The following is a 13843-nucleotide window of genomic DNA, read 5'->3' as shown; positions in this document are numbered from 1 at the left end:
TGTTGTTCTTAGGTACATAAACTAACTGAAGCAGGGGGTTATTCTTCTAGAGACTGTAATATTATGACAGAAGATATTTCCTGTACAGTTTTAAGAAGCAGAAGCAAGAAAGAAATCTCAAAAGTCAATGTCTCATTAAATGGCAGTGCTAGACCCTAGACAAGGGTTAGGAACCTCTGAATCTCTTTTTTAAATCTAACCAGAGCTACTGTGTTTGGGGTGGAAAAAAAGACTGTAATACTAACTTACTCACCCTACACACTGGGGCTTGTATCTACAGATCAGTAGATACTGGGGGAAGTGATGAACTTCCTACACGCACAGTGCGCTAAACCTCGTTCTATGCTACTTGTGGGTGGAGTGTTCCTGAGTGTGGGGAACAGGTATGTCCTTGTCAGCTTGGTCTGCTACCTCTGAACTTTAGCTACATTTAGGGTAGTAACACCTGCTGAGAAACAGCAGCATTTCTCACTACTATTTAGCTGCAAATAAGGCAGAAGTAACCAGGTATTTTCTGAGAGCTACTAGAGAATGTGTGTAAATTTCTATCAGTTCAATTCTTAAAGAAAAACCAACAAATTTTACTTTAAATAACTAATAATTTTTATTTAACAATTATTGTTAAAATTTAAGTTTTAAATACTGTCAAATAGTTGAAAAAGAATATAAATTAATATAATTTCAATTGAGAAAAGGAGAGCTTGTAGTCAGGTAAAGAATTAAGAAGTAATAATGTGCTCAAAATATATAATAATAAACTTGAAACTCTTATATGAATGATTTCTTAGAAAACTGAACAAAGAATAAAAATTTGAAGGGGCCAAAAATGAATAGAAAAATCAGGATAAGCACTGTAAGTGCCTGGGTCTCGTGTTAAATGTATTGGGTCCAAGAAAACATTTGTTTATTCAGCAAAACTGACTTCGTGCTATAAGCTTTCAACTTTCACTCTGGTTGTCTTATCTTGCAGGAGATTTGTACTGAACAAAATATGAAAAGAACAGGAAGCGCATTCTAAGCTAACCTAGTAGAAGTACAGTGGTATGGTTGGGCATTAAACCCATTGAATCTGGCCCCGTGATGTCCTAACATTTTATTCCAGGTTCGCTGGAATTTTATCTCCTTTGTGTTTGTAGATAGAGTAAAACTGTATCTAATAAATAATATTAGGATTGGTCTAATTAGTTTTTCAGTAACAGTAACTCCTTAACTCTAGATGGTAGATGGGAAGCATCGGGTCTTTCTGCCAGGATCACAGCGGTCTGGACCCGGGCCTGTCCTCTGGGCCTTAGCTCTTTCCAGCCTTAAGGCTGCAAGCCCAGTGCCTAGCCAGTCTGTGTCTGTTAGTCACCCAGTCGTGTCCGACTCTGCAAGCCCATGGAATGTAGCCCGCCAGGCTCCTGTCCATGGAATTCTCCAGGCAAGAATACTAGAATGAGTTGCCATTTCCTCCTCCAGGGGATCTTCCCAACTCAGGGATCAAACCCAGGTCTCCTGAATTGCAGGCATATGCTGTATCATCTGAGCCACCAGGGAAGCCCAAAGCACTAAGCAGCACTAAGGAATTACGCTTCCACCCTAATGGACATGGGATCTGAGGAAAAGATGTTTCAGTAGAGTATAAACAATCAGAATGTGGAGATCATGTTCTTTAGGAAAAAAATGTGAAGTGCCAGACTTCTTTTTCAAATAGCCAACTCTGAGTCTTAAACTAATTCTACCATAAAGCCGTATTTACTCAGCTATATAATACAATGGTGTCAGAAGAGAGACCAACTTGGATTTTTTTTTTCTCCCTGGCCTCCCTGAGTGGCATGTGGGATCTTAATCCCCTGACCAGGAATCAAACCTGTGCCCCCTGTATCGGAGAAGGCAATGGCACCCCGCTCCAGTACTCTTGCCTGGAAAATCCCATGGGCAAAGGAGCCTGGTAGGCTGCAGTCCATGGGGTCGCAAAGAGTCGGACACGACTGAGCGACTTCACTTTCACTTTTCACTTTCATGCATTGGAGAAGGGAATGGCAACCCACTCCAGTGTTCTTGCCTGGAGAATCCCAGGGACGGGGGAGCCTGGTGGGCTGCCGTCTCAGGGGTCACACAGAGTTGGACATGACTGAAGTGACTTAGCATCAGCAGCAGCAGCCCCCAGTATTGGGAGCACAGAGCCTTAACCACTAGACCACCAGAGAAGTCCCCAACTTGGAGTTTAAAATCTTTTTCAAGAATGCTTTTGATTGTGGGGTCAGTGGATGACATGTGCCAAAGTCACCTGGGGAGCTTGTGAAAACCACTGTTGGGGGTCCCTGTCCTCAGGTGATCCTGCTGTGCACTGAGGTGGTGGGGGCTGCCCCGAGGCCCTGCCAAGCTTGGTGTCCCCCATTAAGCCCTGGCCAAACAGAGCAGATGAAGGTGGAGATCTGGAGCGCTGCTCTCTGTGGCTTCTCCCTCCCGTCCCTGCCCCGCTGTCATCAGAGGGGGCCCTCTAGGAATGGTTCCACTGCCCCTGCTACTTACTGCCCAGGCAGGCCCGGCTTCCAGGCTGGCTCCACCTGGGGTTACTAAACCTCCCAGCATCACTTGCTTCATCTGTAAAATGGGGAAAATATTAGGGCTCACCTCATAAAGTCACCACCTAAAGTCCTTGGAACAATGCCTGCATTTCATAAGCATTAAATAAACGACAGTTTCTGTTATATGCATACTTTTAAAAAAGCTGATTCTTTTTAAACATCTATTCCACCTAATGAGTGAATGATACAATTTTAGTTATTTGCCTAAAAAACTGAATTGTCTACTCCTTCCTTTTTTGTACCCACCATGCTTTGAATATACAACTAGAACATCTAGAATACTTCATGTGCACTTATTTACACAGTCATCTCTTCATAACCCAAGGGTACTAACCAGGTTTTATTCACATAGCACAGTGCCTAGAACAGAGCACAGGAGCTGCCCAATGGCAGGGAAAATCCAGTGTTTGATTCTGTTACTTTAGCAAACTGGAAGCTCTGTGAGGTGAAGGATAGATCTGGCTGGCGTATTTTCATTATGCAGAGGACTGACACCAGTAAAGTGCAAATAATTTCAAAGGTAAAATTTCTAAATCATATGTTGGATGAGTGAATTTGAGCTGATATTCAAAGAACAAATACGTAATGAGCACTGGCCAGGTACAAGATCCTTAAACCTTATTATATGTAGGGCCAAAGATGACTTTTGTACAGATTCTGATCTCAAAGAGCTTACCGCTGGGAAAGGAAAGTAAGTATACAAAAACCCTTACTTTTTTCTTGTCCCTTAATGGAAATACTGAGAAAGGGTGAGGGGAATTCAGGGAAGATGATTGTGGGAGTTGATTATGTATATAAAATCAAGGCAAAGTGGGCTGGAGAGGTGACTAACCGGTAACCACTTAAAGCCCTACGCATGTTGCTCAATAATTGTGATGCTCCCTGTTCCGAGAGCGGCGCTGACACTGTGTGCCTGTCCCAGGTCCTGTCCTTTCTCTTCATCGGTCTGATGTCCATGATGATCCCCCTGTGCAGCGTCTTTGGGGGCCTCATTGCTGTCTGCCTCATCATGGGTCTCTTCGATGGATGCTTCATTTCCATTATGGCCCCCATTGCCTTTGAGTTGGTTGGTGCCCAGGACGTCTCCCAAGCAATTGGATTTCTGCTCGGATTCATGTCTATACCCATGACTGTGGGCCCACCAATCGCAGGTAAATAACATTGTCCTAGCACTGTCTACGGTAGGTCCTGAGTCTCACATGTTAAATATATTATGATTTATTGCTTTCTGCTGTCTTGCTGTTGTATGTGGCTTATCTATAACATTTTTACTAAGACCAGCAGATGGCATGTTGGAAAAATTTGCTGATGAGCCCTCTTACTCTTACTGATATCTTAACTGCCCGCTGAAATGTATAGCAGTTAGCTTCTGGACTTGAAGACTTAAGAGTTCCTGTGCTAGTAAGTGTTTTGGAGGAATAGGAAATGTGACTTCTTTCTTTCAAGAGGTGAAGATTCTGAAAGATTTCTAAATATGTATGAATTGTGTAAGAGATCACAGTCCTCCCTGAGAAATAGTTAAATGAAAAGTAACACTTAACAGGAGAACCCAAATGTCCGTCAGTAGATGAATGGGTAAACAGAATGTACTACATCCGTACAATGGGGTTCTTCGGCCATAGAAAGGAATGAAGCATCGTACCGGCACACACCACCAGGTAGGTGAGCCTCAGACATCATGCTAAGTGTGAAAGAAGCCAAATACAAAAGGTCACATACTATTCCATTTATGTGAAATAGCCAGAATAAATTCAGAGACAGAACAGATGCAAGGGGATGGAGGGAAGGGGGATTAGGGAGTCACTGTGTATTGGGTGTGGACTTTTCTTCTGGTGTGATGAAAATATTTTGGAACTAGAGAGAGAGTGGTGGTTGTACAACACTGTAAATATACCAGATGCCACTAAAATGGTTAATTTTATGTTACACGAATTTTACCTTTAGAAATCTTCTGAATGATAGTATAAAGTTGTCTCACATTCAGTATTAACTGGGTACTACTATAAATTATAAGATTTGATATAAATATTATGAAATTTAAATGTATGTACTAGCATCTGTCTTGTATGTGAGTGACTCAGTGAAACTTCAATTCATTCTCATATTCAGAACCACACATGTCAGCAAATTTGCCAGTTAGGAACCTAGTCATGAATCAAGCAAGCAGAACCACTACTGAGCACACCAAGTGAAATATAAGTTCTAAACATCACAGTCTCCTTGCAGGAGAACCCTCCAGTCCTTCCCCTCTCTCCCAGTTAACAACCTGTTTTTACCTCTTACATGCTTTGTTAGGGTTTCCAAGTCCACAGCAAGTTATAGGAAGTACTTTACTAGAAAAGGTGTTTCTTTTTGCCACTGGAGGTGACTATAACAGATCAAGAATGAAGGGGGTAACAGGAAATTCCCAAAGTGGGCAGAAAAACGCCAGGAGGTTCTAGGGATTACAGTATTACAGCCAAACATAACCTGTGTTCATGAAGATGCAAGGTTCAGTTACATATGCAATATTGATTCCGATAGGAAAAGCATGTATTTAGATACACTGTATGTTTTACGTTTCTATTTGGAATGACTGTACACTTTTTTTCCCCCCAATGTGTTGGTATTTACCTGAACAAATCCTCAGCTGTTTATTTAGCAGAGTCAGATACCCATTATAATGTGTTCCTGGAACATTTCTGGTCACTTAGGTTGTACAGCAAAAGTCTGAAACACTAAGGTAACTTTTAAAATCTGGATTTTGTTAGCAAAATAGAAATAAGGAGTACTCTGACAGTTTTCAGAGGCACAGCCGTAGGCTCTATTAGAATACCATATCTATACTCTTACATTTTCCCCGCAGGTGCTGACAAACCTTAGTCTCTTTCCAAAATGTATTTAACAATGTAACTTTTTCATCCTCTTAGATTTATAATTTTTCATGATTTTGGATTATCATTTTAAGTAGTTTCATGTTATTTCATAAACAGGCACACGAAAGGTCTGCAAATGTAAACATTTTGAAGCCTGTGTGTATGACAGGTTTCAGCTTGGTGGACCGTCCACTTTCAGCCGAAACAGGACCTTAACACCATGTGTCAGAATACCCAAAGGGCCTCTGAAGGGTTTTGAGAAAGCCAAAGCTTGACTGCAAGTGTTCTGTCCACGTGATATCTTGGTAGGAAAACTCAGAAGCCTGTCACAGATTTGCAACAAGATTAAAGAAATGACATCTTTTCTTTCCTATCAGAAAAGGTTTATCTTTCAGAACCATGTCCTTAAAAACGTCTGCTCTCTGAGGTGTCTGCACTGGCCTGCTGGGATGAAGGTCCTAGGTTGGCAGTGGGCCACCAGGGCGACTCCTCTGGGCCCCAACAGTCATGCTTTTCTCTCCTGCTGACAGTGTTTTCCCTTCCCAGGGCTACTCCGGGACAAGCTGGGCTCCTATGATGTGGCCTTCTACCTCGCTGGAATCCCTCCCCTTATTGGAGGTGCTGTTCTTTGTTTTATCCCATGGGTCCACAGTAAGAAGCAAAGAGAGGTCACTAAAACCACTGGAGGAGAAAAGATGGAGAAAATGCTGGCGAACCAGAACTCTCTGTCAAGCTCATCTGCAATCTTTAAGAAGGAATCTGACTCTGTTATTTAATGTCTTATATACCTCCACCAGACTGGACTTGCTTTCAGAAACTGAAGCAAGTATTCCTTTTATATATGAATTGCAAATTTGTTATTTTTTTAATCACATCCTAGGAGTAGCACAATAATTGGGAAATAGAACCCTCATTACTACAAGAACCATTTGCTGCCAGTGAACAGCTAGCTGTCCGATATTTCCGTGAGTCTGAGGGCAGAGACTCAGACTCAGTTTTCATGTACAAGAAAACCTGTCTGAAAGTCAACTATCATGAGAATATGAGGCTATCTCAGTAAAAAAGCAGCTTCGGAAACTGTGAATGCTATTTAGCTTGTACAAATACTTAAAAATACCTCAAGCTATACTGAAAGGGTTGTGGTTTGATTAGGACTGGAAATATTATTTGTTGTCTCACATTGGTGTTTTTAGTATCTCTGTTTTAATTTCTTCTGCTATTTGGAAACTTCTTACAAAATTTAAGCCTGGATTCTAGATAATATCAGATCGACTTAGATTTCAAGCCAGTGTAAAAATTGTTCGCCTGCTGTTAAATAAGCTATGAAAGTAAGTTATTCTGACTTGCTCCAGTGTCAAGGGACCTTCTTGGAGCAGGTGCTGACAAGGTATTCAGAATCAATATGTGAGATGAACAGGATACTGTTCATAAGGGCAAAACAGTTCAGAAATCAGACATTTCTTCCATTTACATGTTCTCCCTTTGGATTTGCAGTGTGTTTTACTCAAGTTGCCAGAAACACCCCAGATTTCTGAATTGTTTAAGTTGTAACAGTAAAATAGAATGAAAGATATTCTAGCAATTTTAGCTTAGAATTTTTCTGACTTCTGAATTTGTTGCACTAGGACCTGATATTTAAACAAGCATATTATCAAGTTGCAGTTTTAGGCATAAATGGGGGAAAAAAAACTCTTTGTGAAGAAAATATCTCTTTCTACTGGAAAGAATTGCTCAAGTTGGTAAAACTTTCTGGCAAAAATTTGCATTCATATATATTTATCCTAGTGTGTTCCCCTTTAACACTGCCTGTATTTTTTCTATTTATATATAAATATAAGAAAGAAAGCAAAATTTTAAAGATTTAAAGTTAAAACCAAAGTCATGACATGACCTAAACTCCACTAAAGGAAAAAAACAGGAATGGGTCCCTCATCTTGAAATTATATTTTAGTACGTTTGTTTCTAGGATGCCCAAGGATCTTCCATTTGTTTCTTATTATTATTGCGTTAATAATACACAAACTCATAATTAAATCCCCAATGCATATGTATATTAGATCCTCCTCAAATGTGGCTTGTTCACCTGGGAAGATGCCATCTTTTTTATAAAGCCCCTTCAGGATCCGCCTGTTCTTAAATTCTTTGTGCTGAGAGAAATGCAATCTCCTTAACTTTCCTTTTCAGCTTGGATCGTTTGTGAAGGGCAAAGTCCTTCCATTCCTGTCTCAAGCTGAGGATGGAGATGTCGGTAAAACATGGATTTGTAGTTGTTGGGGGAGGAGGGCACTCAGGAGGAAAGGCAAAGTGAGGCTGATAAGTAAACAACTAGAAAACCCAGTAACTTTTTCAATATCAGCTTTCTCAATCTGCAACCTTGAAGGTTCAGTATAAACACTAAATATGTAATTTATTTATAATAGAGCTTTAAACAATTTTGATCTTAGAGACATTCAGCAACTTACTACACCATACACACAGCTGCAACTTACTACTGGAAGTTGTATTTCATATACAAACAGCTATGAACAATCATCAAACCTGCCGCTATAAAATACTTATTTTTTTCTATAGTTTCAGCACAAACTCCTGACTACCCTGTGATTTTTCAGAAAGAGTAGATCTGAAAAACTTATTCTGTAAAGACCTTCAGAATGTTTTTCCTTTTATTATTTGGCTGATATTAGTGGGGGAAAGTAATTATCTGAAACTCGGACTTGATCTTGTTTATTTTACATAGTAAAAGAGCAACACGACAAGTATAATATAACTTAGATCTCAGACTATTGTGTTTGTGTATAATATTACACATATGTAGTTTCAGTCTAATGGAATGAATCAAACAGGATCTATAACACTGCGAAGGCTCCACTAAAATAGACTCTTAGGGAGAGTGCTGTGCTGTAATAATATAAAGTTAAAAGTATAGAAGATAAGATGCTAAATTACATAAAATGCATATTTAGTAATGTGTTGTTTGGTACAAAAAGTTCTAAAAGTCTAAAATATACAACCTAAGAAAAAATACCAGTATTCACAAAGATTTGTTTTAGACCAAGGAATGTTAATCTTTCAAACTAAGGCCTAATTTCTAAAGACTGTTACTTAATTGCAGTAAAGTGACCTGATGGACATACATTTTGTTGTTGTTGTTGTTTAATCCAAGACACTTTTTTAAAAGAATAGATAAAATCTTTAAAGAACTCAGCAAATTCTCAAACGTAAAAGGTTCTGGCGTTTGAGGCCAACACTATAAAAGAAGGGAGCGATCATTCCTCTTCACACACAGTCCGGATGGGATGTTACTGTAACAGGATGCCCAGGGATCTTCCAGAAACATTCTGGTTAGGGTTTACTGCAGTGCCTGTGGCTGGGATGCATCCATTTCAGTAACAATAAGCCACCCAGATTACTGATGCTATTTTCAGAATTCATCTCTTTGATCACAGTTGCAATGCTTAAGTCTATAGCCCTACCCCAAGACCTGTAATTTCTCCTGAAAACTGCACAGTGCTTGCACTGAGCTTCAAATTCTATTCATAAATAGAAATAAGACTTCATTTGCATTTCATGATCAGACATTATCTGTTTAGACATGTTTGCAGATGATCCCATGGACTCTGCCCAAGTATGGGGGAAAAAAAAATTAATGCCATTAGCTTCAACTTCCCACACTTTTAAAGTAAATGTACACTTGGTTGTAAAGTAAACATATGTTTACTTCTGGTAATTATACTCCTTTAACTGCACTTAACATTTAAATACGTGCCACTGTTATTTGTAAGCTGTCCCATGTTCTGATAACCTGATGATAAATCCAATAAGGCTGAATAGAAAATGTGCTATGAGATGAGAGGTAGGCACCTGTAGCATGGGTGGGACTGAAGACTTCCTGGTGGCGAACTTTCATGCCCTTGCATACCTCTTTTTATACTGTCTTTATCATTCTGTTGCCCTTTCTTCCCTACATCCTTCAAAAGCCTGCTGAAGAGTCAATGACTATCCCTGCTTAGTTCCACTGGTTGCTTAGTTGCAGTACTTACTGGTCCCGGTGATTTCAGAGGATGGAACCCCATCCAATTTTGTGTAACCTAGAGAATGGCTTGGTCTCAGCTTTCCACTTAGAGTTCTAATGGTACACTGGAAAAAAAATTATAATGGGTGGGGGGATAAGAAGTTTCATATAATTGTCAACTTTTGTGTTAACATATAAAACTTTAAATATTTAAGGTAAATGCTTTGAGAGCAAAGTATGTTAAGTTCTTAACATATTTTCAGAGCATACTTTTTTTACTTTGATTTTCATATTCCATTAAAGTTTTGCTAAATTGTAGTCCTGAGAACATACCCTGGAGGCTGCCTGGGAATCTAGTAGGCCTCTGGGATGCAGTGTCTCGTGAATCTGCTTTAGGCCTGGGTTACAATTTATGGTGAATGGTATTAAGAGTAAGTTCCCGGCGTCTAGAGATGTGGGTGGAAAGTATGAGCAAATTAGCTCCAAAATTTAAAAATATGTGAATAATTTAAATACATATTTAAAACTATTCAGGAGTTTTCAAACTGAAAACTTCATTGTTGCTGCAAGGAGGGAGCAAATAATAAGGTAGACAACAGCAACACACAGCTTCCAGGCTCACTGAGTGGATGACAGTCACAGCCACACTGGATCACTTTACTTTCCAGGCTCACTGAGAGGATGACAGTCACAGCCACACTGGATCACTTTACTTGTTGACAGAGACTCATGCTTTGTTTCAGATATACACTGCAAGTGATAGGCTACAATTTTCAAGAATAAAGGGCCAAATCCCCATAGCTAAATGTGAAGCCTGCACACAACACAGACTCATTACCACCAAACTACCATAAATAGGGATTTTTATCAGATGACTGCTTAGGACCCATGAAACAATTCATTGCCACATCTTTGAATCACTCAAACCTTGATATTTGGGATACAGTAGCCTACTTTAGCTTTAGCTTTAAAAATTAATAATTTTAAAAAGTAAACATTAATTACCTTGGCCTCTCTACATTCAAAGAAATTTCCCATGGTACAATTTTTTTTTTTGACAGATATAAAATAGGAGGCTACCTCATTTATGAAACAAGGTTTTTGTTTTTTATTAGTATGCTGGAAATACCATGAGAATGAAATAAAACCTTGTCAAGTACTTGATCATGACACTCAGCTTTGTCATGGCAGCCCACCTACCTCAGCTTCCGGGGTCTACCTAAAACCCCAGCGTAATCAATTCCTGCATAATCAGCGAGTGAATGGTGATTCTGGAGACTAAAAGGCAACGGAGTGTAGGCTGTTAAAGGGGGTCGAAATACCAGTAAAACAAAACGTGTTTAGTTCCGATAAGTAGTATTTAAAAGGAAACAAAAATGGAATATTAACTAATATGGCCTGTGGATAATCTGAAAAAGGAAAAAAAGAAAAGATGAACCGTATAACCTATATACAATAATGAACAGTTGCTAAAATGCATCGTGAGTGGCTTGTACAAATTACACCGGCAGCTTGACGATGAGGTCTTGCCTTCATGTTTTCTTTGGCAGGAAGATGGATGATCGCTGACAACAGATTATATGCTTGTGCCTTAGCCTTACAGCTTCCATGTTAAACTCCTGTAAGAAGCACTCCTTTCCAAGTGGATCAGGGACTGTGGTGACGAGTTTTCGTCTTACTGGAGTTTTGGAAAATGCTACCACTGAGTGTGGCGATAGAGTAGGGGTTAATGCACAAGTTCCCAATCTAATGACAGGTTTCTCGCCTTTCAGTATGGTGGCCTATAAGAAGAGCATTTTGGAGTTCAGTGTCACTAAGCATGCATGTGATATCACTATCTACACAAAACAACATTTAGAAGTCAGTATCAGATAATATTTTCAGTATCCGTTGGTTATTAAGAGTGAATCTGTTAAATATGTGTGTAAACACATAAACCTTTTTCTACTGTTATCTTCACCGAATGTAATCATCTATAGTAGGTTCTACAATGCAAGACAGTGATAGGTCAACGTATCTGTCGTAATTTAGCCTATACTGGAATATTATTTCAGGGACCCAGGGTTTGTTATCCAGACTGCTGTATTCTCACCCCAGCCTAGGAGACCCAGGGTTTCTTACTGAGTGCTGTGTTCTCACCCCAGCCTAGGAGACCCAGGGTTTCTTATTGAGTGCTGTGTTCTCACCCCAGCCTAGGAGACCCAGGGTTTGTTATCAAGTGCTGTATTTTCACCCCAGCCTATGAACTGACTGTATTTGGTGCCTTTTTTTTTCCTAGCAGAGAAAGATTAGATCAGGATTGGTGCTAAACTTCATGTTCTTTGCAAAATTATTTTTTTCTTTTTAAATATATATAATTCAATAGGAAGTCTATATGTCTGGCAGTTATTATGCATGTTACATTTTGTATATATATATATGAGGGAAAACCCCTCCTATAGAGGAATTATTGAGTTCAGATCTACTAAAAAATATGTAATTTTTGTTAATACAGAAGGTGTTAGGGTACAAAACTCAAAAAAATGATCACCAAATGAAAACTTAATGATGAACATAGCCCCCAAAGGTAATGACTAAAGAAAAGTCCCTGGTCAATGTTGCTAGCATGAAGTTAGCTATTCAAAGTATTCTGTAACTCTTATGTGAAAAAAGTCATGTTTTATTATATATATAATTATATATGTGTGTGTATGTGTGTGTGTATATGTATTATATACACACATAAACACGAAGTAGCTTTCTGTTGGGCTTAAGGATATAACTTAAGCTATTTTTCAGGCTTAGAGTTTTGGGAACCATCAATCTTAAAATATCATTGTCCATCTTTCAGATTTAACATAAAGAAATTAGATTAGAAACAACTATGTCTGGGGCAGAGTCAGCAAACCTCAGACCTATGATTGGCTCTGAGCATCATGGTTGTGGCTGACTGTGTGACTCGCACCAGAACTCTACCCCAGATTCCATGCAGGTCTCTTGAGTCCCTAAGGTACCTGCGAGTAGGATTCAGAGGAAGTGGGGACCACAGATTTGTATTTAACCTTGCTGTCTTTATAGATGTTGCCTTAACTCTATTTTTGTGAAGATATTAAAAATGTAAGTTAGAAAAATACTATCATTTTTCTAATTAGGAAAACCAAACATTTAGAATCTACTAGAATATACTGGATTCACTGTTAACAAATGATAATTCCATTCTACTGTTAACATGATTTGTATGTAAGAGAATGGGGGCCTGTTAATCAGAAGTTACAGAGGGAGGAGATTGGGATTGACATACATAACACCATATATAACACAGGTAACTAATATAGCACAGGGAACTCTACTCAATACTGTAATGACCTATATGGGAAAAGTCTACAAAAGAATGTATTTATGTATATGTATAACTGATTCACTGTGCTGTAGAGCAGAAACCAACACAACACTGTAAACCAACGATACTCAAAAAAAAAGTTACAGTGGAGTGAGATGAAATATCCCCTTAGTAATAACTTCTCATGTAATTGTTGTAATATTGTAGTTTGAGAACTATAACATTATTAAGGCATTGCCCAATGCTTGATAAATTTGAATTTTGTCATTCTGTTCTCCTACAAATTTACCTTAGCTTGAAAGTTACAGCTATGACAGACTGAACCCTGCAGTATTACTGAGAGAGAGCTTGGATATTTTAAGTATCTCCTAATAGACACTTTTTTTGTCAACTTGTTTTAATGTTTAACTGAAAACTAATTTTTAAATTATTTTGCATATTTTCGAAGTTAGGAAAACATGTTTGACCTTAGACATCAAAACCAGATTATTCCGAGTGCATGCTGCAGAGTGACTCTGCTCTGTCTACACAGGGTGCCATTTTTGGCATAGGAGTTGTCTAAATATAGGTCACTTATGTGAAATGATTATGCTGGGTTTGATCAGTGTGCAGTGTTTTAGTACTTGCCTTTAAAAAATTTTTATGTTTCTTTTTAAAGAGTATAATTTATAATTGATTTTTTATAATGTTCAATTTAATATAGATAAACAAAATGTTTTTAATGAAAAAGAGCTTTGTAATCATTTGGAGGGTAAAATCATTTTACTGTGAAACAATATGATATTCTCAGTTAATAAAAATTTTTTAGCAAATGTCTATAAGGCTCTGTGCTTATATTTATGAAATTCCCTGGGGAGGTGGAGGCGGGGAGGAAAAATGACTAAAGGGAAGGAAATAGTGTGTACGGAATAAAAGAAATAAGCTGTATGCTTTTAAAGCTTCATATATGTATTTCAGGTGTGTTTGGGTATTGTTATTTCTCTAGGGGACGAAGACATAAACCACAAGCACTGGATAGTCCAAAAACTATTTCTATTTGACATTTTTTTTTTTTTTTTTGCAGTTGACTTAAAATTATTGCTTCTTT

At 38.5% G+C, this 13843-nt stretch overlaps 1 protein-coding gene across 1 annotated transcript in view; it reads left to right on the top strand.

The window, feature by feature from the left end:
• SLC16A10 (solute carrier family 16 member 10) overlaps positions 1-13572 on the top strand; it is a 119954-nt gene extending 106382 nt beyond the window's left edge. Inside the window, exons 5-6 of the mRNA XM_027551203.1 lie at positions 3493-3721; positions 5972-13572. Coding sequence (XP_027407004.1) covers positions 3493-3721; positions 5972-6201 — 459 coding nt within the window. The 3' untranslated portion in view covers positions 6202-13572. The remainder of the gene's footprint in view (positions 1-3492; positions 3722-5971) is intronic.
• The last annotated feature ends 271 nt before the right edge of the window (positions 13573-13843 follow it).

This window comes from Bos indicus x Bos taurus, chromosome 9 (assembly GCF_003369695.1).
Source record: "Bos indicus x Bos taurus breed Angus x Brahman F1 hybrid chromosome 9, Bos_hybrid_MaternalHap_v2.0, whole genome shotgun sequence".
NCBI classification, from domain to species: Eukaryota; Metazoa; Chordata; class Mammalia; order Artiodactyla; family Bovidae; genus Bos; species Bos indicus x Bos taurus.
The sequence above is the reverse complement of the archived record's forward strand: the minus strand, read 5'-3'. Positions and strand labels throughout refer to the sequence as shown.